The 27,483-nt window shown below is 42.0% G+C and overlaps 1 protein-coding gene across 4 annotated transcripts in view; it reads right to left on the bottom strand.

Moving 5' to 3' along the window:
• The window catches only part of PRMT3 (protein arginine methyltransferase 3), a 105,385-nt gene that overhangs the window by 55,692 nt on the left and 22,210 nt on the right, over positions 1 to 27,483 (bottom strand). For all 4 annotated transcript variants that reach the window (XM_054972004.1, XM_054972006.1, XM_054972005.1 and 1 more), the window contains 2 exons: positions 21,305 to 21,404; positions 6,099 to 6,177 (listed from right to left, as the gene is read on the bottom strand). In XM_054972004.1, the coding sequence (XP_054827979.1) occupies positions 6,099 to 6,177; positions 21,305 to 21,404 (179 nt within the window). The remainder of the gene's footprint in view (positions 1 to 6,098; positions 6,178 to 21,304; positions 21,405 to 27,483) is intronic.

Raw genomic sequence — 27,483 nt, 5'->3', positions numbered from 1 at the left:
TATGTGGGGTGGGTGGTGCCAGTGGCCGCCAGGCCTGGCGGGCACAGGGAGGCAGCGACGAGCCGCCTCCCCTCAGGGGGCAGGGGGTCTGGCTGCTCACCAGCGGCACCCCCCATGTGCCCGCCCGCCAGGCCAAACTGGAGCGTGCTGGTATTCCCAGCGATACATTAATGGTGGGTGCTGGTGGCAGCTGCCGGGCCTGGCAGGCACAGGGAGGTGGCGATGAGCCGCCTCCCCTCAGGTCCCATTCAGCAATACAGGAGGTCTGTGTTTGGCCATCAGAGCTGCCTGTCAGGGTTTGCAGGGATGAGATTGGAGTGTCCATGGCTACAGAACACCCCCTTCCCCCTCCCTCCCCTGGTGTCTTCTCTGCTTTGCTGCTCCGTGGTTGGAAGGAAGCCCTGCTGATCAAGGAAAGCTGGTCTTCCATTCGGGTTTCCAGGGCGACGGAAGGAGGGCAAACAGAGCTTAGGCTTTCCCCTAGCTCTGTTGCCAGGGGAATAGATTGCTGGCGCCTGAGTGTATGGATCCCCGATCCGAGCCCGAATGCAATGATCCAGGCCTCTCCTGATCGCTTGATCGTTGGCCGTGGACGATCACGTTCCACCAGGTCACAATCGCACGATCGCCATTATCATGGGTTTTTTTCTATCGTAATGCGGATCGTGCCCATGTCTAGTAATGAGCATCCTAAACTCCCAGAGTCGAGTCTAACACTCCAGGCTCTGCACCACATTAATGCAAGGGATGCTCAATTTTTCTGGACTGGGGACAATGACAACAAGGACGTCTAAACAAAAGCTAAACACCACTTAGCTTAGGGGTTTAAACTGCTTCATATTACTCAGGCACATTGAACTCAAAGAAGGTACTTTCTTCTGTCAACAGCTCACCAGATAAAAATTCTTGAAGGAGTTAGTAGCCCATTTAAAATCCTTTTAAACGAACTGTACAATATAGGCCACAGGCACTACACACACATTTCCCAGCTACTTTATTTCCCCCCAACCTCCGATTTTGTAAGGCCTTCCAGAGGTTTCTGGTTTCCAGAGGTTTCATGGGGGGATTTCCAGAGGTTTCTGCAGCATATTTTTCCTAGTCCTGTGCTTATACCCTTGCAGAAAATAACAGCTATGCAAATAAAAGGGCACTGATGAAAAGCTTAATCATGTTATACACACATGGTTGTGACAGAATTCCCTAGGCTAAAACACCTTGTATTGTATTGAAACACTTTCATTAATAAATAAACTAATAAAATCTCTACTCAGGCAAAGGGATTACTAGACCTCTAGCCCAAATCTTGAAGAAGTTCCACTCCAGTGTTAATGTAGTATATTTTTATCTCATTGAAGTTTGACAGCACCATCCATTCTGTTGATTCACATAGTACAAAAGTAGATCACGTGTGCTATGAGGTCTTCTGCAGTTTGAACCCCACCTGCTGGTTGATTTATAGAGAAACACAGGAAATCATTTACAAGGTACCCATTAACCTCCCAAACTAGCTAGCAGAAGAGCATCAGTTAAATGCCCAAAGGCACAAGTGTTCTATTCAAAATCGTGCTAAATGAACTGGACAATCAAGCTAGCAGCATTCTTAACATTGTATTATATTATAGCTTAATATTTATACCCTTATCATTGCTTTTCACCTCACTGCTCTCTCCCCATTGTGTCTACTCCCTCATTGTGCCTCCTGTATTCTAGCAATATTTCAATTTGTGTTCATGAAAATCATTTCTCAATTCTACATTTCAAAATTAGTAATCCATTGTAGCCACTTATTTAGAATTATGTCCTACGTTACAGGGTTATACTGCATTTCCTAAACCTGTCAAAAAAGGTGCGAGAGAGAAGGATCATCTTGTCTAATTTCCCTATTCAATGCAGCCCTAGTTCCATGTAGCTTTTTGGTCCAGTGGGTCCCTATGATCATCAGCACAAACTTTTGAGCATCAAAAAGGGGCCTCCTGGCAGGATCCAACTGACAAGCAATACTACTTTCCCTCCATTACTGCAGACCCCCACTTCACTTTAAGTCAATCACTAAATGTTTAAATAAATAGATAAAAATAGATAAATGTTTACAGTGTTGTTGTTGTTTTTAGAAATCTTGGTTTACTATTCACTGATTGGCCTTGCTTCTTCATGTGCTTTAATTTGTAACATAATCTGCTATTACAGTTCTTTGCAAGCCGGGACTTGAAATGCTTGGGAGAGGAGGTCCCATCCTCTCTCCCTTCACTCCCCCAGCCATCTGCCAGCCCGCAGCACAGAAGCTGGGAGTGGCTTGGGCATACAATTCCTTTCCACCAGCAGTAGGAAGAGGAGAGAGAAAGTCACAGGGAAGAGAAAATCTAACTTACCCATTCCACTCCAGACTCTGCGTGCCCTCCTACTGCTCTGCCAACCTGCCCATCCACCCTTATTGCTCTATCTGCCTGCCCCTATGTTGCTCTGCTCATCTTTCCCATAGTCCATACCAGTACTTGGCCCAACCTGTTTGTACCTGCAAATCTGCAGGGAGGGGAGGGGCTGATCCTGCTCTCATCCTGCTCTGCAGTATTTATTTTATTAGATTTATACCCTGCTGTCCTCGCAAACGGGCTCAGGGCAGCTAACAACAAAGAATGCATCATACATTATACGTTAAAACCAAATACATATACCTAAAAAGCAATATAGAAAACAGTTCAAAAAAGACAAAATTTTTTTGCTTCTCTGGCTAAGGTAGCAGTGGTTCCCCCTCCATCTCCCACACATTCTGTCCAACAGAGGTATGCAAAGCACTTCTGTTCATATTTTTAATGCTGTTCATATTTTTCTACAAAAATCTACCTTCTCTCAACGTGGACTCAATCCACAGTTTTAAGTATCTGGGATGGGGCCATGTTGAGAATCTGATATATTGATATAAAAGTTATGCTAACTCATTCTATATTATGAAAAACTACAAATGTATATACAATACTACAAATTCAGTCATAAAATAATGTAGGGGGAAAAAACCTTTAACCCACTCAACAAAAATCCCTTAAACAGGAAATATCAGTTATCAATTAAATCTAGCTCAGAGCTTTCAAGTCTATTTACTTACTGACAATTATTAATACTGAGAATACTTTTTGTCATAACAACTTTAAAAATTAAATTCCAATTGTAACTTTAGTAGCTCCAAGATGTTAAACACCACCATATTAAGATTAGCCATTGCACTTCACAGTACATAGTACATTAAAGTACAGCAGGAAGTGAATTCCAAGCTCTTCCATCTGATTCTCACTTGCCCAATAATTGTGCTGATTTAGAAGCTATGCTGTATTTATCTTTTGTTGGGCTTGAGCCATATGTTGCCATTCTTTTCATGCTCAGAGGTTTTTTCCTAATTCTCAGGAGATTGAGATTTTAGCTGGCAAGTCCTGAAACTGAAAAAATGCCCTTGTTTCTATTTCTTTGGAATCTCAGAAAAAACATGCTTGGCTACAATGCAGGATGATGGCTAGTCTTTTAAGTTCTGGATGTAGCCCTGAACAAGATTCTTGGGCTCAAAATCTTGTAAGTATGCAATTGTGTACCCTATATGCCCATAGTTAAAGAACTATAGGTACATATATGCCTATAGGTAAAACCTCCCTGAGCCCATTTGTGGGGAGGGTGGGGTATAAATCAAATAAATAAATAAAATAAACTTCAATAATATTTTCCTACCAGAGCAGATGCAACAACAAGGCCAAAAGAAAAGAAAAGACAAGCAAATGATTCGGCCAAGAATCCCACACCAAGTGAGAATACATACCAGAGTTCTCTGTGGCAGTGCAAAGTGATTTTGGTGTTTGTTCAGTATGGCTTCACTGCCAACACAGTTCTTCTCTTTTGCACTTACGTGGCCACTGGAAGTGACACAAGCATGGGGGGTGGGGAAGCATGGGGGAGGACAGCTATGGCACCACTGCAGGGGACCAGATTTGATTATCTGGCAACTAGTTGCCCAACCCTGTTCTATACAAATCATTCATTTGTTGCACTCTTGGCTTTACTGGCTTAGTATGCTGCAGGAAGATGGAAAGCTGAACTTGTACAGCTATGCTATTAGAACAAGAGCAAGAAGCGTTCCCCGCTAGGATTGCAAGACTCTAAACTTCCCCCAGCAGACAAAGGAAGCAAGCTATAGAAAATGTTTTCATTTTGTTATCGTTTGACTTGTTCTGCCAGCTGTGTTCCTCTGGTCAGTTAAAAATATGACTCCCCACTTGTATAAGACTTAAAACTAAAAGCTTTCAATTATATAACTGTAGTTTTTCCCCAGCAAATATTTTCCAGGGCAAATATTTTCCATACAGCAATAAGTACCTCTAAATTATTAATTCTACAGATGTGCCAAATACTTAGAATAACACAAGGCATGGCAGTATTCAGTGGGCCTATAATACTAAGGCTGGGCAAAAGAACAGCTCTCCCAGAGTGCTTAAACACGGCAGTTTAATTTGACTGTGGCCTGCATTTTCCCTACCTAAGCACCACTTTAAATTAAGCTAGTATGCACACAGTCAATAAGCGGATCAGTAAGCACAGATGACTCAACATTTCCCATTAACAAAAAACAAAGTTCTCTAAACAGGAAGGAGTGCAAAATCTCTTGAGAAGAGTTGGGGTTGGACAGATTCTCTCTCATTTGCCAACATGAAACAAATTTCCTATCAGGAAACAAACCACCTAGATGCACTATAGCTTAAAACAGCAGAGGATTCTGATAGAATCCTTGGCCCCATTCTTAGAGTCATGGTGCTAAAGTGTAGAGAGTCTATTCTGCAAATTACAGAAGTCTGGAAGACAGAATTATGTGTTTATGTATGACAATAAACACAACACAAATACCTGGCCCCGGGGCATTGCTTCATATATTTAAATTAGACACTGCAAAGTAACCAATGGAAAAACAGAAGTGATAAAATGAATTTGTTTCTGCAATTATGTTTGACCCACAAATTAGAGAAGGGGAAGAAATATGTGTTATAGATATATTCTAAGTAACTGGATGCAGTCAACAAGGTTTCAGCCCACTGAAATAAGATTTTCTAAGAGTAGTGAGTACAATCTACTGGGAAGATTGCAAGCGTGTGTTCTGGCCAACAAATAACAATCCATATAATTTCTTTAATAGACTTAACATCTAAAATTATTTCCTTAAGAAAGAGCTACAAGAAGACAGTGAAAAAATCTTTGGAATTGTAACATGTAGGCAATATGTAGGATAAGTATAGTGAGAGAAGTTAGCTTGTGCTCTTGGGCACACAACATTATACCTGTTTTCCTGTAGTTGATTCAATTTACAGATTTTATATATCCATTATTCTGTTGAGTGATTTTGTAGTATTGTGAGAATTCTAATAAAACTGTATTTACTTATTAAGGTATATTCTACTCTTCAATGTTCATAGTGGAACACCAAACTAAATACACCAATCTAAAATTTAAAAATCCCATATAGAAACAATGCATATATCCAACACATACAGCTGCATGAGCTCCACTTCCTTGAATGTACTAAAACAAATTATAATCAGATCTTCATTCACATGGACAACATCATAAAACAGGACTACCAGCTGCAAGTTGCTTATATCTATTTTTGATTCTCAAATCTATTTTAGATTCCATCCAAAAAACTTGATTCACTCCAGTTCTGCTTGACCTTCATGCAACAACCAAGGATTGGACTGTTTAGGACTGAACTGATAGTATATTAATAAATTCTTAGAAATTAAATTCAAGTTAAATCAATCTTTATGTTTCTATGACAATAACTTATGGCGAAAGCCCTACCCTGTTTTTCAACAGAAAAAAAACTTTATAAACTTTCAAGGATTACATTTCTATTTTTGTAAAGTCAAAGTGTTCTTTAAAATGCTATTTTGTTAAGGCCCAAATATCCTATCAATGCTTTTGTACTACCTGTACTATAAAATAAACACCATGAAGCGTCCACTAATGGAAGCGTTTTTCATTGCAAGGTAAGAACTTTCAGTCATGCATAGCAGAGTCTAAATCTTTTGCTTCCCCAGATATGGTTTATTAAAACAGAATTGTAGACTAACCTGAACCACCTTTTCCCAGGTACTTGTTCCTTGCATAAATCACAGAATCCAGCATTGACTCAAAAAGAAGGAAATATCCCTGTACATTGAAAGACAAAAACACCATATTAAAGAAGTTCTTCTACAACCATATACGGATTTTACAAGTAATGCTTTAGAATGTTTGCTGCATGAAGTTTGCAAGGACAAACAGTGAGTGTTCTTTTTTACATGCCTACATAAAAGTCAACTATAGTATATCCCTTCTTTACAGCAGTTAGCTAATGTAACATAGCAGTTGGATTCATAATGATCTTACTCTTACATAAATTATTGGTAATTAAATTATTCTGTAAAGAACTATCTCAAATAAGATTTAACTGTAATATATGGGTATGCTCACATTAAACCATCATATATGTCCATAAGCCTTCTTTATCCTTCCCTTTAGTCCTTTACCCTTTCCTCTCTTTATGTCAAATAAACCACTTCCCTGCACTAGTCTAGCATTTGTCTGCCAAATGATTGGAGTGGACCCTGCTGGGGTTTTCATGGCACGAGACTATCAGAGGTGGTTTGTCATTGCCTGTCTTTGCAACCCTGGTCTTCATTGGATGTCTCCCATTCAATTACTAACCAAGGCTGACCCTGCTTAGCTTCTGAGGTCTGATGAAATCAGACTCACCTGGGCTATCTAGGCCAGGGCATGCCAAGTAATTACAGACCTTATTTTCACCACTACAAGTTTTGTACTGTTTGTATGATGTATGATAAGCACAGAGTGGTATGCAGCAGATGCCACATTATGGCTTTAGGGACAAAGTGGCTAAGTTTGATCAAATGTCTTTTTAATTACCGTATTTTACGACTGCTTCCACACTTCTTCATAAGCATTCACATTCAAGGTGAGCTGCACATTGTGATGCACTCTGTTAAGTGCAATGGACATAAGTGTATGTTGTTGTTTTTTCAAAGAAATGTTGTAAAATGTGAAATTATATTAACATTTTTGAGACTGGAAATGTCATTTGAGGGTTGATGGAAATGCCTGATTACGGTCTCTGCAATCTTTATGGGCAGGAATACAGAAACAATAAGGAGGTGCTGAGTGGTATTTCCAATTAGCAGTGAGAAGAACTTGATTTAGCCCTACTGATACCATTTGCTTTGTTTTTCTGCTTACCAAAGACTTAAAAATAGAGGGTGTTCTTTTCTCTCATGGCTATGGTTGAACAAACGTTGAGTTAAATCAAAACATAATTTCATCAAAACAAGCCCAACAGAAAAAAGTACCATGAACTCTTGGTATGCTCTTATGGAAGTTAATCTCCTATTATTCATGATAGCTACAAATACAAGGACATGTTTAGAGGTGCAGCACCTGATAACCAGCTCCTGATGTGTAATCTGTCATGCCCTTCTTCAATTTATGGCTGGAAGATTGATTACTGAAAGAGAAGGGACCTATAGCATGACCCAGTAAGGGAAGAGTTCTTATATTCTTGCCCCCAAGAAAACTCTCACTCACTATAAAATCGCAGAGACTTGAAGCATCTTGAAGACTGACCAATTTATTATGGCATATGCTTTTGTAAGTAAGTGGTTCTGACTCATGAAAGTTTATTTAACAACGTTTGTCTTTAAGGTGCTCATAAGACTCTAATTTTGGCTGCAGAGAACTCATGCAGCTACCCCTCTGGAACTGCATGTATGGAATGATTCACTGAGAGCCTGCATTCATTTTAGTTGTCACAGCTTCAATAGCAGCAGACAGAACTAAATAAATACTGGGAGCTGTTGTAGACTCTTTCCTGATACTCATCCTCTGGCTTCCCAGAAATCTTTCTGCAGCCAATCTCAAATGGCTCCATGACAGTTAGAAGAAAACATCTGCTGTATTTTAAACCTTTTATCTGTAGCTGCTTGCTCAGTATAAAGTGTATGCTTTGGTTTAGTAGAGGCCCTCAGTTTTCCTCCTTTCTCTATCATAACTGCTATGTTTTTTCCTAACAAAGGACATACACTGAAATCATGAGAAAGGGCCACACAGCATTCCTTTTGCAGACTTTAAACACAATCCAGCAGAGGAGTACTATGCACATGAGTTCTATGAAGCAAGACACTGTGTCCAAAAACATCCAAGTGATGTTATATCATGGCACCCAGTACAATCTACATCTTGCAAATTGCTGTATGTCTGATATTCCCTCCATTTACCTTCCAGATGCCAGGAGGATTATTTCATTAGTTTTATAGTGATTGATATTTTATGACATTACTTTTATGATTTTATGTTGAGAACCACACTGAAGGCTCCAGTAGACAAAATGGCAGGCCGTAACAAAATAATCTTGCAGTATAACAGATATCACTGTCCTCCCTCAGACCTTTCCAATTGTGGTTTTTCAGGTTTTCCTTAGATCTCTTTTCTCTCATGCCTTTTCTCATATCCCTTTAAGTTATGTTGGAACTGTCCCTCATTTTCAATCAAGTCATTTATTACCAATTTTTGAATGCTTTGCTCTATGTGTGGTGCTCCTCTCTTGTGTAATTTAGAATGTAATTTCACAGGCTACTGCCTCACCTGTAGGGGTGCCATCTGGAAAGAGAATTATACCTGACACTTCTCCTATGATGCTCTGGGATACTACTGCTTCTACACTGGCAAGGTTCAGACTTTTTTAAAAAGCTTGGATTAGAACCTTCAAAATTAATTACAGCAAAGAGATACATGCCACACAGAATTGTGAACAGAATATTAATGACTCTGGCTGGCAAATAAACCAAGACATACAAATAAGCATGGAACACAAAGGTCCTTGAAGCTATTGACACCATTGTTCCTTGTCAACTCTTCCGGCCCTTGGGATGGAAGCCGGCTGTGGGCGTGTAGGTCAGCAGGATAGGCAAACCTACCCTGATCGAAAGGACACTCTGCTCCCCTCTGCTCGTAAATGCTTAACAATGCAAAGTTTCTCTTGGCTACGTGCAGTTTCAGCCGTCGCTGTCAGTAACTGGTTAACTGGATGCCAGCACAGATAAACATTATTTCCTTGGTTATCAGTCCTTGTGTATGCATGCTGTGCCTAAATAAAAGAGCCACTAGAGAGACTAGCCTTCACAGACTGATGCTCAGAATCTCAACCCTGTGTCGTGTCATTCCTACAGCCGGCACCATGGTTTACCATGGAGCTGGCTGACCTGAAAAGGGCCAGAAGTAGGGGTGTGCGCTTCGGGTTTCTGATTGGGATAAAATACCCAAATCAGACCCGATTTGAAAAGATTCCTGAATCAAAGTTTCCCTGAAGCATTCGGGTTGCTTCTGGAAGCATTGGAGCCAGTTTAAAGGGACCTTTCCCTGCCTCTTGCAAGTGGCAGGTCCCTCTAAACTATCAGCTGGCAGACGGGGGGGGGGAGCCCACTTACCTTGGCCCTGCAGCTGCAGAGGTGGTGGGGCAGCGGCAGCAGCAGCTCCAGCCTTCCCTGCCGGGCCATATGCCACTGGATCTGGCCTTCTCAGCCGCCCTACGGACAGCTGCGAGCCTGGAGGAGGCAGCACAGCGGCAGCTCCAGCCCTCCTCAAAGCCCTGCGGGGCCACATGGTGGCGGAGGAGGCAGAAAAGGCCCTTCCTGCCCCTCAAATGGCTGCCACAGCAGCCATTTGAGGGGCAGGAAGGGCTGGAGGAGACAGATCCAGCCTTCCCTGCCGCCCTGCGGGCTGCTGCAGACCCAGAGGAGGCAGCGGCAGCTCCAGCCCTCCCTGCAGCCATGTGGCAGCAGAGGAGGTGAAAAAGGCCCTTCCTGCCCCTCTAATGGCCACAGCGGCCATTAGACGGGCAGGAAGGGCCAGAGGCAGCAGCTCCATCCTTCCCTGCCACCCTGTGAGCCATTGCGAGCCTGGAGGAGGCAGCGGCGGTGGCAGAGGCAGCGGCTCCGGCCTTCCCCGCCCGGCCAGATAAGTGGGGTGGAGAGGCCAGGGGGGCTAAGTTGAGGGGTGAGGGTGCTGGGAGAAAGCTTCTCCACTGAATCACTTTGGAATGCTTCAGATCTTTATGGAGCATTTCAAAGCGATTCAAACTCGAAGCAGGAAACCTGAATATTTTGGGGGTACACACCCCTAGCCGGAAGATGTCTAGAAAGACGCTGGTGAAAAACTCGCATGGAAGCTGATAGAGCTTGCTACAGAACACATTGAAGGATCTATAAAGTGGAAATAAAAACGGGAAAGAAATGTTATTTCTCAGCAACCATTGCGCCGGCTAGTTCATGACCATCCCAATTGTTCAGGATATCCAGACACCTTCTAACCCCTGAATCTGAACCTTTATAATCCCAAGAACAGACAATGTTGTAATGCCTTTGCTAAGTTTTTCGCTGATAAAATAATATGGATATGCTCTGATCTAGCTGCTAGCTGCAATGCAAATGAGATAAGAAAAATGTTTAATACACCATCTGGCTCATATTTGGACTGCTTTGAACCAATCACAATGACAGACCTTAACAGGATCCTGACATCTATGAAAGCCATTACTTGTGCGCTTGCTCCTTGCCCATCTTGGCTGTGAAAATCAAGTAAAAACCACCAAAGTGAACCACTGAGATCTATTGTAAATCAATTGCTAACTCAGGGCATCTTCCCCCAACCTTTCAAACAGGCAGTGATCTGTCCACTAATTAAAAAAACATCCCTAGACAAAATTGATGTGGCCAATTATCGCCCAGTGTCTAATCTGCCCTTTCTGGGTAAAGTGATTGAGAGAGCAGTAGCTGACCAACTCCAGATCTTCTTGGATGACTCTAGTGCTGTGGACCCTTTCAGACCAGGGCATGGGACAGAGACAACACTAGTTGTCTCTGTAGTAGCATTAGTGGATTATTTCTGTCTGAATATAGACAAAGGCCATACCTCCTTATTGCTCCTCCTGGATCTGTCTGCAGCCTTTGACAAAGAAGACCATGCCATCCTGCTGAGCCATTTAGAAACAGAAGTGGGCATCAAAGGATGTGCCCTGGACTGGTTTAAATCATTTCACAAGGAACAGACTCAAAGGGTTGCTGTTGGAGATCAGCTATCTCCAGAATGGAAACTATCTTGTGGGGTTCCGCAAGGCGCAATCTTAACTCCCATGTTATTCAACCTCTAAGTAAAACCTTCAGGAGAACTCATTCGCAGCTATGGAGTGGGATGTCATCAATATGCAGATGACACCCAATTTGCTATCTAGGTCCCAACTGGATGCAACAAAAATCTTAGATCACTGTCTGACAGCCGTTGTGAAATGGCTGAAAAATAAACTGAAATTGAATCCAGGCAAGACTGAAGTGATGCTTGTTGGGAAGGCAAAGATCTTGAAAGACATTGTACTCCCTACTTTCAATGGAGTTCTTCTGACCCTTGCAGACTTGGTTAAAAGCCTAGGGGTTATACTGGATCCAGCACTACTACTAGAAAAACAAGTTAAGGCAACCGCAAAAAACGCTTACTACAGTCTCACTGTAGCCTGGAAGATGGCTTCTTACCTCAACACGGCTGACCTGGCCACCTGGATCCATGCTCTGGTAACATCAAAATTTGACTATCGCAATGCACTATACATTGGTCTCCCATCTAAGTTAACTAGGAGGCTCCAATTGGTGCAAAATACTGCAGCTCGACTGTTAGCAGGAGCGAACAGGATCATGAACATCACTCCCATCCTACAGTCACTCCATTGGCTAACTATCAATTACCGTGCTCAGTTCAAGGTATTGGTTATTACATACAAATTTCTCCATAGCCTTGGCAGAGCATACCTATGGGACTGCCTCCCTCCCTATATGCCTCCACGGCTGCTTTGCTCATCTGAACAGGGTCTCTTACAGGTGCCAGTCTGCACATGGGTGAAATCAACAGCAGCCCGTACATGGGCTCTCTCTGTAGTGGTCCTTATATTGTGGAATGGCCTGCCTGAGGAGGTCAGGAGAGGGGTCTCAGATGCCTCGCTAATGAGTTAGAGACCATAGACTTCACCACTATGTTGCCTTGAATATTATCTGTTGCTTTGAATATGTACTCTTATATACTACTTGTGCTTCATGTTATCTAATGTCAGTCCTAGAATTGATTATGTTCGGTCTCAGCAATTCTTCAACTCTGTACTGGATCCTTGCTAATGCTATGTTGTTGTAAAATCCTATGACACTGTATTGTCGAAGGCTTTCACGGCCGGAGAACAATGGTTGTTGTGGATTTTCCGGGCTGTATAGCCGTGGTCTTGGCATTGTAGCTCCTGAAACATCAGGAACTACAATGCCAAGACCACGGCTATACATCCCGGAAAATCCACAACAACCATCCTATGACACTGTTTATGGAAATGTCCTTGACACTGTTTGGAAATGTCCTTGACATTGTTTGAAAATGTCCTTGATACTGATTGTACTAATCTCACACTATGTAATCTGCCTTGAGTCTCAGTGAGAAAGGCATGACATAAATTAACAAATAAAAATATACAAGGACACTTGGCATTTCTGTCAAAAAGAGTCCAGTAGCACCTTTAAGACTAACCAATTTTATTGTAGCATAAGCTTTCGAGAATCAAGTTCTCTTCGTCAGATGCATGATACAGAGACTGGTCAAATATAGAAGAGGAGGGAGAGAAGGGGAGGAGAGAAGAGGCAATTAGGAGGGGAAAGGGGAGGGTGGAACCAAAACATTCCTTTGCTAGTATATGTAAACATCTCCTTTTGGTGTGTGGATCAGTTGGCTTCAAAGGAGTTTGCCCTGTTAGTTTGTAGCAGCCAAACTGCTAGACCATCCAATTCCAATGCAGTATGAGCCTTCGATAACCACAGCTCTCCCTGCCAGATGCATCTGACAAAGAGATCAAACTCCTTTGAAGCCAACTGATCCACACACCAAAAGGAGATTTTTACATATACTAGCAAAGGAATGTTTTGGTTGTACCCTCCCCTTGCCCCCCCTAATTGCCTCTTCTCTCTCCTCCCCTTCTCTCCCTCCTCTTCTATATTTGACCAGTCTCTGTATCATGCATCTGACGAAGAGAACTTGATTCTCGAAAGCTTATGCTACAATAAAATTGGTTAGTCTTAAAGATGCTACTGGACTCTTTTTGATTTTGCTACCACAGACTAACACGGCTAACTCCTCTGCATCTATTGGCATTTCTATGATAGTTAAGAAAAATCCTGGCTATTTTTAAGGCCCTGAAGTAGGAAGATGCCAGAAAAGATTAATAAAATAAAGTAAAATTAAGCAGCTCTAGCTGATGAACAACACACTGCTGCATTAAAATAAAGTTTTTAAACTCCGAGTTTTTATCTTTAATGGAAACCTCTTGCTTCTAATTAAAGGTTAATTGTGATAAAGTCACAAGATGCCAAACTGAAAAAGGTCACCCATATGTACAAGAACCTGAAGTACAACTATATTTATGTTCATCATTTCACACTAATTATACCAGCTGGCTACACCCAAAGAATTGGCAGTTTGTGTTTACCCAAGTGTGACTATAATCCTCAATATCCTTGTAAGGCCTTTGTCGTCACAATGTTAGGACAGCAGAAGCCATGAAGTGACAATTTTCCCTTCCATGCAACCCTTAAAAGGACAGCAACCCTTTGCTCCCCTCAGTTTCCAAACATGCACACCCCCTCCATTTGCTTCCTTCCTACCACAGCTGACCAAGATCAGAGTGCTTTCTCTCAGCACTGTCTTTCCCCCATATAGTCCTTCCTTAAGTATTATGAGGTTTTTCAGAGAGCCTTCAATCCTCCTCAAGTTTTATCCTCCCTTCAATCAGGTTCTTGTTACTCAGCCCATTGCCTAATATTAGCATTCCATGGTGCCTGCTGGTGGCGGGCAAACTCCCGGGGATTTGTCCCCTCATCCGCCGACTGCCCAGCTATTGGTGGGAGGTGGCAAGGCCCCAGAGTTTGCCTACCACCAGCAGGTTCCTCAGGAACACACGCCGCACGTGCACTTGCAGTGAAGAGTGAGTTTAAGGATTTGGGGCATTTTTGGTCATTTGGACAAGCAGACAATAGCTGTTTTCATGAATTCATTAAGGAAGAAGTAGTGTGGGAAAGCCTGGATGATATGTGAGAAGGCAGTGCTGCTGGGATGGATGGAATAGGAATTTAGGATTTGAAAAGGATGGACCCAGGAGGAAGGATGATGGCATGTTTGTTTAACTTATGGACAATTACTGGTGTTATCTCTACAGCTGTAAAGAGATGCAGGTCTATTCTAATGCCTAAGGTAGATGATGATGAGGGGCTAAAGGATATAGGAAATTGGAGGCTGCTCACCATTGGTTCTGCGGTGCTCAGGCTTTTTTCAAGGGTTTTGGCAGGTAGATAACACAAAGCATGTCCTATTAACACAAGACAGACTGGTTTTGTTTCTTCATCAGGCTGTTCTGACAATTTGGAGGTCCTTAAAATAGTGATGAGGACTGCTGAGAGAGGTTACTGAAGGTAACCACAATTTGGAAGGACAAGTAAGGAGTCTAACTGGAGCAACTGATGTCCTCTTCATGGGGTTCCCAGCAGGCACCAGAGACAAGTGGATTGAAGAGAATTTTCAGTTTATCGAGTTTTGGAGATTATCAACAGCTAGATGGAGATTGACCGCTAAGCTAATAGCGAGATGTGCGTTACTTTATTGATATGGCACATACATTTATGGACAGTTTAGGTTGTCTGTGGTAAGGATGGCTTCTCAGTGTAGGGTTCAAATCAGGCCTTTTATCTAGGCAGCCCTATTTTAAATTTTGTTGTATTATTAATAAATCAGTTCATCATTGTTTTGTAGATTATTCTAGCCCTAAATTCTAAATTGGCTGTGGGATGTGCTTTATGTTCCAAATTCCGGCAATTCAAGTTAGGCCTCTCCTGTTTCTCTCCCTTCCCTGGGTCTGCTGGGTTCTCTTGACTGAGTAGAGGGGCTTGTGTTGGCTGGTGTGTTTTTGCTCCTTTCCCCCTCTTTCTCTCTCTCCTGTGGTTGCTGAGTCACCTGATTTCTGAGTAAGATAAGTCACCTTACTTGAGTTGGGGGCAGGGCTTGCAGTTGTAGAGCTGTAGAAATTGCCTCATACAGACAGGAGTGAGCAACAGGATGAGCAAAAAGGGTTTTATGTCTGCATATTTGGCAGGGGAGTTTGAGGAGAGTGCAGGAAAGTCTGGTCATCTTCTTATATGGATCTAAGCAACATGGTTGGTGAGGGAGCTGAAGTAGTGACCTACAAAGTCTGTGCCATGTTTGTCTTCTTAAGAGGGGATCATGGTAATTACACTTACAGCAAATGTACAGCAAAAGCTGGCACCTCTACTGAAGGACAAAATTCAAGGGCTTGAGACATGCTTATCCACATCCAGCTTATCAGGGAGGGTGAAGAGTTCTTGGGGAAAAAACACATTAAGCACTTCTGGGAGAACAACGGGAGGACAAGAAGATATCTCAGGAAAAGGAAGAGCACCGAATACAGGAAGAGGGCAACTGGAAGAATGGGACCCACAGGAGTAAGAAAATCAGGAGATATTCTGATCCTTTATTACGGAGCAATCAGTTCCAAGAGTTCCCCATAGAGAATGACTCTTGACTACTGCAACAACAACTACTATCCAGGGCTCCAGAGAGTAAGAAGGAGGTTTCTCAGGCCCCTATGGATGAGAGGCCTTGTGCGTCTGCCTTCCAAATTAGAAGACATGTGGTGATGACTGAGGATTCCCTACTGAGAGGGGTAGAGGCTAAAGAGTGCCAACCAGACCTATCATCTTAAGAAGTATGTTATTTACCAGGTGCACGCATCCAAGACATGATGGAAAGCCTGGAAAGGCTGGAAAGGCTCATCAAACCCAAAAATTATCATCCCTTCTTACTCATCCATGTAGGAACAAATGATACTGCTCAGCAGAGTTCATAAAGTATTATGAGACTATGAGGCTCTGGATGGAAAGCTGAAGGACCCAGAAGCATAGGCTGTGATTTCATCACTTCTTTCTGTTGAGGGCCGTGGTTTAGGGAGCAGAATATTGGAAATAACTGGCTACGCAGACGGTGTTGTCAGGAAAGGTTTGGTTTCCTGGATCACAGACTATGCTTTCGGGATAACGCACTTCTGTTGGGAGATGGTTTGCATCTCACCAGGACAGGAAAAAATGTGTTTTGCAGGAGCATAACAAATCTAATAAGGAGGGCTTTAAACTAAATCCTCTGCGGGAGGGAGAACCCCCCCCCCAAACTAGTATGATAACAATTACTTGTAATAAGAGCGCTAATGAACAGCAGGTAAGGACAGATATGAAGTACTCCAGGTACATAAACCACGGATTCTGATGTCTCTACGCTCATGTGCAAAGTATGGGAAACAAAGAAGGGAACTACAACCTAATAGGCATTAATGAAACTTAGTGGGATGAGACACACAATTGGAAAATTAGGATTGATGGTTACAAAAGGAATAGACCAATAAGGAAAGGTGGAGGAGTAGCATTATAGGTCAAGGATGTATATATTGTATGGAAATACCTGAATCTGAACATGGAAGGTCAGTAGAGAGCCTCTGGGTAAAAATAAAAGGAGAAAGAAATAATAGTGATATTATGTTGGGGGTCTGCTACAGACCACCAGGCTAGGCAGAGGACTTGAACGATATACTCCTAGACTAGATTACAGAATTTTCAAAGAGATGGAACACAGTCATCATGGGAGATTTCAATTACCCTGATATCTGCTGGAAGTCAAAGTCTGCTAAAAACGTAAGGTCTAATAAATTTCTGACTTGTCTTGTGAGAACTTCCATCTTCCAGAAAGCAGAGATGAAAACAAGAGGGCCTGCTATCTTGGACTTGATTCTCACCGACAGAGAAGAACTGGTTGATGAGGTGAAAGTAGTGGGCACCCTGGGCAGTAGTGACCATGTCATTTTAAAGTTTAAGATCTTGGATAAGGGAAAAGCTGAACACAGTCTAACGTATAGGTTGGATTTTAGACAAACTAATTTTAACAAGCTTAAAGTCATGCTGGGGAGAATGCCATGGTCAGAAAAACTCAGGGAGAAAGGATTTCAAGATAGGTGGTAGTTTCTTAAAAGCAAGATACTGAAGGCACAATCACAAACTATTCCAATAAGAAAGAAAAATGGGAGGTACCTAAAGAAGCCAGGTGGGCTCCATAAACAGCTTTCTAAAGATCTGAAAAATAAAAAGACACATTTAAGAAATGGAAGGAGGGCAGTATAACTACGGATGAATTAAAAAAACTTGCCAGTGCTTGTAAACAGAGTGTTAGAAAGGCTAAAGCTCAATATGAACTTAGGGTAGCGAGAGATTCTAAACACAACAAAAACGGGTTCTTTAAGCTATGTTTGGAGCAGGAAAAAGGATAAGGAAGTGTTAGGCCCATTGTGGGGGGAGGAAAGTGAGATTTTAACAGCTGATAAAGAGAGGGCAGAACTGCTCTATTCCTACTGTGCCTCGATCTTCACTTGCCAGGGAAATTGTGCTCATCCTGGCTAAAAGAAAAGAAAAAGAATTTCAGCCTAGGATAGGTGTTAGGGTAGTATGTAAACACCTAGTTTTTTAAATGAATTCAAGTCCTCAGGATTAGATTAATTGCATCCTAGAATACTAAAGGAACTTGATGTAATCGCAGAGCCTCTGTCTATCATCTTTAAGAATTCTTGGCGTACAAGTGAGGTGCCAGAAGATTGGAGGTGGGCAAATACTATCCCCATCTTCAAGAAGGGGAAAAAGGAGGAGCCAGGTAATTATCAACCCATCTGCTTGATGTCTATACCTGGAAACATCTTGGAACAAATCAAACAGCCAGTCCCTGAAAATTTAAAAAAGACAGCTGTGATTACTAAGAGCCAGCATGGGTTCCTCAAGAATAAGTCATATCAGACTAACCTTTTCTCCTTTTTCGAGACAGTTACTATTTTGTGGATCAGGGGAATGCTGTTTATTTTGACAGTTTATTATTTAGACAGTTTATTTTGATTTCAGCAAAGCTTTTGATAAGGTTCCACATGACAAGTTGGTAATGTGTTTTGGATCTTTTTACTGTAAGATGGATTTGTAACTGATTGATAGATCGTTCCCAAAGAATGCTTTGTAAATGGTTCTTCATCTTCTTAGAGAGGAGTGACAAGTGGAGTACCTCAGGGATTTGCCCTGGGCCCTGTGTTGTTCAAGATCTTTATAAATGACTTGGATGAAGGAAGAGAGGGGATGCTCATTAAATCTGCAGATGATACTAAATTGGGAGGGATTGCAAACACAGTGGAATCAAGATTCAGGGTAATCTTAACAGACTGGAAAACAAAATGAATTTCAACGGAGACAAATGTAAAGTTCTGCATTTAGGTAGGAAAAATCAAAGGCACAGTTATAGGATGGGGGAGACCTGTCTTGGGAGTAGTCCATGTGAAAAGGATCTAGGAATCTTAGTAGATCATGCACTGAACATGAATCAGCAGTGCAATGCTGTAGTGAGGTGATGGTATTGCTTTACTCTGCTCTGGTTAGACCTCATGTGGAGAACTGTGTAGAGTTTTGGGCACTACAATTTAAGAAGGATGTTGACAAGCTGGAACGTGTCCAAAGGAGGGCAATGACGATGAAGAGGGGTCTGGAGACCAAGTTCTAGGAGGAAAGGTTGAAAGTCCTGCATATGTTTAGCCTGGAGAGGACATTACTGAGGGGTGGTATGATAGCCCTCTTCACGTATTAAGGGCTGTCACATAGAGGATGAAGCAGAGTTAATTTTTATTGCCCCAGTGGTTTGGACCAGAAACAACAGATTAAAATGAAAGCAAGAGAGTTTTCAGCTAAACGTTAGGAAGAACTTCCTGACAGTTGGAGCGGTTCCTCAGTGGAAGAGGCTTTCTCGGGAGATGGTGGGCTCTCCTTCCTTGGAGGTATTTAAGAAGAGCTTAGATGATCATCTGACAGCTAACATGAGTCTTTAATTTAATATGAATGTACATAGATCAAGAGAGGGAGTGCATGAAGGGATGAGCTGGTGCTTGGCTCTCACGGCCCCTTCTTATATGCCCAGGATAATGTCAATCACCAATTTGAGGTCAGGAAGGAATTTTCCTCCAGGACAGACTGGCCAGAGATCCTGGAGGTTTTTGCCGTCTTCTGGGCATACAGCAGGGATCACTGAGGGAGGTGAGGGGTGGATAGATGTGAATTTCCTGCATTGTGCAGGGGGCTGGACTAGGTGACCCTTTTAGGTTTCTAATTCCACCCAGGAACTCTTAAGTTAGCATTCTGCTTGTTCTGAGACCAACACTTATTCATCCTTGTGTAAGGAATAAAAACATGAAAAGCATGTAGTCTCTGCTAAAAAGCTTCTTCCCAGACATACACACTACAGTATCTCCTTCTACAGATTATATGAATATTCTGGAAAACCAGTACACTGCACATCCGTTCTTATTGCACAATTAACTACTGTATGTAGAATTACTCTAATTACTGTAAAACATCATTACCTCTTAAAATTCTGTAGCACAAGGGAACAGAAGCACAATTCTGCCTACATATAAAACAGCCTTGTTCACAAAGCCTGTTCACCTAGATATATCACTTCAACAATGTAATATCTGGAGCACGTTTCTCAGTTTCTAACCAGCACACACAAAGACTTCTATAGGTGTGATTTTAATGACTTCTAAATGCTACAGTAGTTTATACTTAATTGCAAAACTAACTCCTTTAGAGCTATTATTACCAGCAGATCATAACTGGTAGCACGAAGTATTCCATATCACTCTTCCCATCACATGAGTGTAACACTAATGGTAAGAAGTTAATCTCTTCTATATTAACATGCAAGAATCTCTGAATTCCTTATTATGCAGTTCCTTTTTAGATTTAGCATATACTTGAAACACTGCAAATTTTCATATACTGTTAGTTTTGTTTGAATGGTTCATAGTGTAGGTGTACCTGGAAAAAAGGAGCACCAAGAAGTTAAACAGCAATGACCTAACAACATACATTAACTTCTATCTTGCATTGACATCTAAGGCATATGGTACTTGGCAGGAGGCCAGAAAGGTTCAACATTTATATATAGGTACCATTTGTACAACAGATATACTAAAGTGAAACAAACAAGGATACTGAAGTTAAATGGTTAGTAAACAGACGTCAGTTCTGGTTTAATCACAACTGTTTTGTGCAAAAACAGCTTTACTTCTTAAATGACACATTTTCTCCAATGAACAGAAACACTGCATGCTAACCTTGCTAGTTTGCCACACTGAAAAAATGAATTTTTTGACCTCAAGGTATGGTCTGTGAGCACTTCTACATTTTCAAGAGTTTTTGCATCTGTGCAATATCTCAACATTCCATATGGTAATAACATTAAAAAAGCCAAACTATATTCCAATGCCTAGTGATAAAAAATGGAAGGTGGTATTGGGACAGCTATATAAGTAACTTCATTTTATATTTAATTTTCTCGTTTCTCATGCAAAATGGTAATGCTTGAGTTACCAAAATGCACAACTTACTGCATTTCCAAATCAGGCAGCCCAAAGAAAATTATAAAGAGCTTTAACAAACCAATCCAGTAACCTGCAGTCATCTCAAACAGAAAAACTCTGAGCGGCTGATTTTAGTTTGTCAATATGTAATAAAGGCTTGTCACTGCTGATGATTTTTCAGAAGAGCCAGCAGCTTTCTGAAGCATTGCTTTTTCTGACAAGGAAGTCTGATACAGTGTTAAAACCAGGACAGGGTCACACTGAGACTTGAAAATGCTTTTAAGCCTTTCCAACTGTTAACATTCTTGAATCACTGACGATACCTCAGGGATATCCAGTTATTAGTAACCAAGTATTAATAACACCATCACAGTTCAGTGCTGCCTTGTCGAGCTCTATGTATTCACCAAGAATCAGCTTCTTCACCTGCTAACTGGGAACGCCAGAACCTGTGCTTCGATGGGCCTCTGTTTCCAACAGATAATTTCTTGTGGCATCAGTATCTCAAACTAATTTCTACAGCCCAAATCTGAATAACAGAAACCATTAGATATCCTTTCCCCGCATATTCACGCACAATATTTTAAAAGTTCTATAGGAAGGCAAGTCAATAACTGGAGCATGTCATTAGGCAAGTCACTGAACACCACATTTAACATCTCTCTCATAAAAATCTAGTGCATTTTATTAATGCATAGCATCTTATGACCTTACCATCCACTCAGAAATTATAATATCAACTTTTTCAGCAGGCAAATCAACTTCTTCAATTCTTCCTTTAATTAAAGAAATGGTATCGTCAAGTCCATTGAGTCTGCAAACAGTAATGGTGATATCTGGTTACATACTGCATAATATAGATTTACTATAGTGACATTAATATACCATTTCATAAAAGCAAATAGATTATATTGAAATACCACCACAGCCTCCTTTCCAGAATAAAAAACCTGTATTTTTCCTGCACTGAATGTTGTTACAATGCTCAGTAAATCTGTAAATCACCTATATGAACCCAAATTGTGTGAATGATAAGGAATTATGTGCCCACTCCCATTTCCCTGTAAGGAGGAACCCCAGTGTCATGGGCTCACCAGCCAGAGGGTTGAACTTGCACATGGAGATCTCTCATACAGACTGATCTTTGTAGCCTTGGGCACGTTCTCAGTCTGATGCTCCCATCTGTAAAACAAGGTTGCACTTACCTGTAACTGCTGTTCGTCAAGTATCTTCTGCTCAGGCACAGACTGAGACTGTGCACATGCAGGCTAACCACAGAGAAATTTTTCTAGCTTTTAAAATCTGTAATGGGGCGCTCAGCTTCCACTGCACATGCGCAGTAGTTTTCCTGTCAAAAACGCGGGTTGTGAAGCAGAGCGCCCTGAATTCCCTCAGTAATCCTGAGCTGCCAGAGTAAGGAAAGATACAGGCAAAATTTACACTCACCATAGGGCAGGAGGGAGGGAATGCATGTCTGCACAGAAGATACTTGATGAATAACAATTACAGGTAAGTGCAACCTTGTTTTCATCATTGTTCTTCTGTGCAGTCCCACATTGAGAGTATAATGAGCTACTCATCGAAGGAGTTGGGGGTCAGTGGCTCAGCCAAACAGTGATTGCAGGACAACTTTCCCCCTGCTGACTGTCTCCCAGCATTCGTGTCGACAGAATAATGCTTGACAAAGGTGTCTGCTGAGGACCATGTGGCAACTTGGCAGTTGTCTCGGAAGGGGTCCTCCTCGCAGAAGTGCTGACAAAGCTTGTGCCCTAGTTGAATGTGTTCTGATCACCAAAGGACATGGGACCCCAGCGTTATTATAACAGAGTTTAACTGCTGTAACTATCCACCTTGATAAAATACAATAAAGACCATTTTACATCTCACTTGTGCAGTGTACATTCCACATCATAGGTAGGACTGGGAAAAACACATAGAGTAACCTTCTGTTGTAGATGAAATTTTGACACTTCCGTGAGAAGGAATTCATGGCTGGTATGCAAGACAAATTTCTTTGGAAAAAAATGGATGCGGGGGGGTAACCTAAGGGCTGTGATTTCTCCCATCCATCTGGCCAAAGTAATGTTAACTAGGAGTGCCACTTTACAAGATAACAGGGAAAGTGGGCAGGTGTGCACTGGTTCAAAGGGTGGCAACATGAGAAAGAACCAAATCTCCATTGAGGGACTGGTGGGGTTCTTGGTGGAAAAGTGTTGAAGATGTCCCTAAGAAACTAAACATAGAAATGTGATGGGAGAAAACCATCTTGCCATCAACCCTTTCATGGAAGGCTGAAATAGCAGCCATGTGTATTTTTAAGGAAAGAGATAATCCTTATTTCTGAAGTGACAGTAAGTATTCAAAAATATGGACAAAGGGCAGGAAAAGGGGGAGAACCGTCTAGGCTCCAACCATGCCATGAAACGATTCTATTTATGACCATAAGATGTACGTGTCAATGATTTGCAGGCATTCAAAATCATTTGGGTCCCTGGATAAAGACGATCCGGTATGTTCAACAACCATACCATCAGCCTCAGAATAGTTACATCATGGTGCCACACCTGACCCCTGTGTAAGAGGGCCAGTACTGCTGGTAGTTGGAGGTACCAGTCCTGAGACATAATTCTTAAGAGTGGGAAACCATTTTTGGTGTGGCCAGAAGGGAGTGCCCAGGATGCAGTGAGTACGGAAATGTCGAATTCCGGTTATCGGAGGCATAAGCGGGAAGGTATAGAAGAGCTCATGGGTCCATAGAATTTGGAAGGCATCCCGTAGGAAAAGTCATTACCCACCAGATATGAGAACAGATAATCTAACCGGTTGGTGGGTAGTCATAGGGTTGTAATGATGCAGGAACCAACTTTGTAAAGGACTCATTCTAAGTTGGGGTAAAAAAACAACAGAAGTGGTAGAGGCCATGAGTCCCAATAGAGGCTACGCCAAATGGAAGCACTGAGTATTGGAAACATTCACCCTCACATTTAAATCTGAGATACTTCCTATGATCAGGATGTACAGAGATGTGGAAGTATGCATCCTTTAAATCAGTAACTGCAAACCATGCATTGGCTCTAAAAGTTGAATGATAGTGGATAAGGCAAGCATGCAAAACTTTTGCACTTTAATAACCTTATTCAGGCTGTGAAGGTCAAGGATGGGTCTGATTCTGCCATCCTTCTTTTCTATTAGAAAATACTTGGAATAAACCCATAAAAGGAAGAATTAGACTGAACTCTTTGAATGGCTCTTTTAGCCAATAAACCTGTAGCAGCCTCCTCAAGTGCAGGGGAATAGGGCCTCGAATTGGAAGGAGGTAGGGACAATGCTGGAAACTCAGAGAAATACAATTGCTAACCTTGCCTAACAACAGATAGAGTCCTTGGTGACAGAGTCCCATATTGGAGCAAAGGGACACAATCTGTCCTACAAGAACACAGAAGTGTCCAGCTCAACCCCTGTTGTGTCCTTGAGAGGCAGGTTTGGGAGAGTGTGGTTGGGTTCAGTTTCACACTTGGTGCTGTGTAATGTTGAGCTGATAATTAGGGGGTTTGTAAGTTTGATGGTAATGGTATCTTCTGGAACAGTGCTGATAACCTTGAGATCCTTGATTTCTGGATCAGGTCAGTTGTGGTTGAGCAGGGGCAATGACGCCCAGGGACTCTGCAGTCTGGTGGTGTTGTTTTTTCATTTGAGTCAATGAGTCATCTGTTTTGTCAGAAGACAGTAACGTGTCCTCAAAGGGGAAGTCCTCAATCCTATTATTTTTGTCCTGAGGGAAAGCCATTGAACATAACCAGGCATGCCGCCTCATAACAATGGCGGATGGCATAGATCTGGCTGAGCAATCAGCAGCATGCTTCCCTGCTTTCATCTGTTGTTTAGCTAATTTAGTGGCCTCCCCTTGACAGACCTTCACAAGGGCACGGCAAATGTAATTCGTGAGTCTCTCCCACAAAAATAAGTTGTAGGACCACAGGATGGCTGCAGAAGAATAAATCCAGCCACATAAGAATAAACCTTGTGACCAACAATGGCCAGCTTCCTGCCCTCTCCATCTGCTGGGGCCAACAAGGAACCATGGCAGTACCGGGCCTGCACCTCATCCGCTACTAGAGAGGATGGTTAAGGATGGTTGAACAAAAAAAGGCAATTTTGCTCTTTAAGTTTGTAATACTTCTCTATTTTCTGAGAAGTTGCAGGGATGGAAGCTGGGTTCTCCCACATACTATATGCAATGTCTAAAAGATCTTCCACTGGTGGGAAGATTATCGAAGTAGGGGAGTTAGAATACAGGACTTGTATCAACTTACTCTTCGGCTTAGATGTGGAAGCCAAAATGACCAATTTGAGTGGTCTGGCCATGCACACCATCTGCTCCAAAAGCAGACAATATTCCTCATTTCAGGAAGACGATACAGTGTCACCCACAGTCTCCTCCAGAGATGGATCCGAGGTGATGTTGGAATGTGAGACATCCTCTAAATCCGAAAAGGTAGGTGAATGAGGTCGAGACCGGCAGTGCGGGGCTGATGGAGCCCCAAGGATGGTAGTCGGTGGAAGTGAGGAGGTCAGATCCGGAGCTAGAACCAGAGCTGATGGAATGTGAGCTGATGAAGGGCACAGAGCCAATGGGATCAGAACCAATTGGAGACCCTGGAACTGGGGAAAAGCAGGAGTGGACTGCAGCTAGTTCAGAAAATCTTGCTAGTTATTGGCAGGTGCTAGCACTGGGACTGTGGGCCAAGATGGAAGCAACTAAGATGTCAATGGAGTAGACACAGTTTGAAGAGGCAGAGGTTGGTCGTTGCAGGTTCGGATATTGAAGATGACCCTGAGAGGGCACTGGAGTCATTATCAGTTCTATAGGTAAACTCAGGGCTGGAAAGTCCTCAAGTGGCATATATTCCTCATCATCCTCATGCAGAGCTGGAGTGCAAGGTGGTGAGGGAGTCTGAGGTGGGTCAATGACTTCCTCTCCTCTACAATAATGGGCTGAGAAAGGGACACGGAGCCATCACACTTACCCCGTGTGGGGATGCTGACTGCTTCTGGTGCTTAGATTTACTTCTTGCCTTCATAGCAGGTGGTACTGAAGAGGCACAACCCAGATGGGTTGGATCCAGAGAATGATGCTTTCTGCGCTCGTGTATATGGCTGGGTAGAGGAGCACTGGCAATTGAATGGAAATCCGATGGAAGAGCCATCGGAACTGATGGTCAGTGCTTGGTCAGATCTGAAGATCTGACCCTTGGAACTGAAGGATACAGTTTGGTATGGGTAGATTGCTCTTTTGAGGCAGATGCCGGTTTGTCTGAGCTGGAGAGTAACTTCTCCCACAGTGCTGCTTTAAGCCAAGAAGCTCTGTCACTCCTGGCTTTTGGCATGAACCTTTGGCAGTGCCACACCCCGACACATTATGAACCCCACCAAGACAAAGCAGACAATGATTATGTTCATCGGTGTGAGGCATTTTTGTTTCACATTGCAAACACTTCTTGAATAAAGTTTTATGAGACACAGTAGAACAAAGAAGAGAAAATAGAAGAAGCTAAGAAGAACCTTTCTCATTGGCGACAAAAGACGAACTTAGAGAATTCAAGGTGCTCAGCCTCACAAGCCGTTTTTTTGTCAGGATAACCATTGCACATGTGCAGTGGAGGCTAAGCACCTCCTTACAAATTTTAAAAGCTAGAAAAATCTTTCTGCGGCTGGCCTACACATGCCCAGTCCAAATGTGGGACTGCACAGAAGAATGACAACGAAAATGCTAGTTAGTTGTAAATATTTGAAGGCAAAAAGCTTGTTGTTAATATTTTTCACCTGTCCTAGAGAAATCAGCCTTAATAAACTAACTTGGAAGTTTGGTCCACAAAAGCAAAATAATTAGGTCTGTCCCTATAGGGACATACCATCTCATTACATGTAGTCTTCATCCTGGATTATGGTTTTGCGCAGCACCAAAGACAGGCCCGTAAAACAAACTGGCCTTAAAATCTATTCAGATGCTGCAGCTCAAGACCACTCTGCCTAGCAAGTATATTTTTAAGCTATGTGTAGTTGGACAACTAAACAATGCTTGAAACTGTACGGCGAGGGACAAAGGGAAGAAGGTCCTTGGAGAGGAAAACAGAAAGAGGGCGAGTTTATAGGGAGCCTCCCAGTTTTTAGTCTTAATAACTTAGACCCAACAATTAAGGTCTTCAGAACCTTGGGGGAATCCCTTCTATTTCATGTTGATGAGTTGCATCTTGTACGGCTTACTCTTGTAAGACTTAACAGTATGATTTAATTTAAATACTACAAGAGTATTCAGCTGCAATGAAAATATTGTTTGTGCATTTTTCAAAAATAAAATTGAAAAGTTACTAACAAATGTTTCCTAATCCCTGAAAATAATACAGTTATTGTACAATAAAGTAACCTCCTTTATTTTGTTTCAATTGATAATACCAACTGCTGGTTCAGGCACAAAACTAAAGCACTACTTTTGTTCCAGATATCCAGGTGTTTCATTTTCTAAATAAACAGCATGGTTATTTAATGGCTAAATCTGAAATCAAGTTTTAATGGCATTTACTTTCTCTGAAGCACACCATATCAATCTTCCTTTCATATGCCATTATCATGACAGCTAATGTTAGACAGGACAGAGTAATTATTCACACCACCAAAATTTATTTCTCCAGTGCAATTGATATCTCTGCCCTTTCTTCAACATTTGTTATTCCTGCAATCTCTCTACATCTGACTTTCAAGCTAACCCAGTAATCTCATTAAAATGTAAATATATTGAATAACTGATAGTTGGGAAAAGGCAAGGTATGGAGGAAAACTTTCATGAAACAACGTCCTCATATTTGACACGAGGGATCACATAGGTATTGCCACAC

This window comes from Eublepharis macularius, chromosome 2 (genome assembly GCF_028583425.1).
Source record: "Eublepharis macularius isolate TG4126 chromosome 2, MPM_Emac_v1.0, whole genome shotgun sequence".
Classification (NCBI taxonomy): domain Eukaryota; kingdom Metazoa; phylum Chordata; class Lepidosauria; order Squamata; family Eublepharidae; genus Eublepharis; species Eublepharis macularius.
Note: the sequence above shows the minus strand (reverse complement) of the source record. Positions and strands in the feature narration are given on the sequence as shown.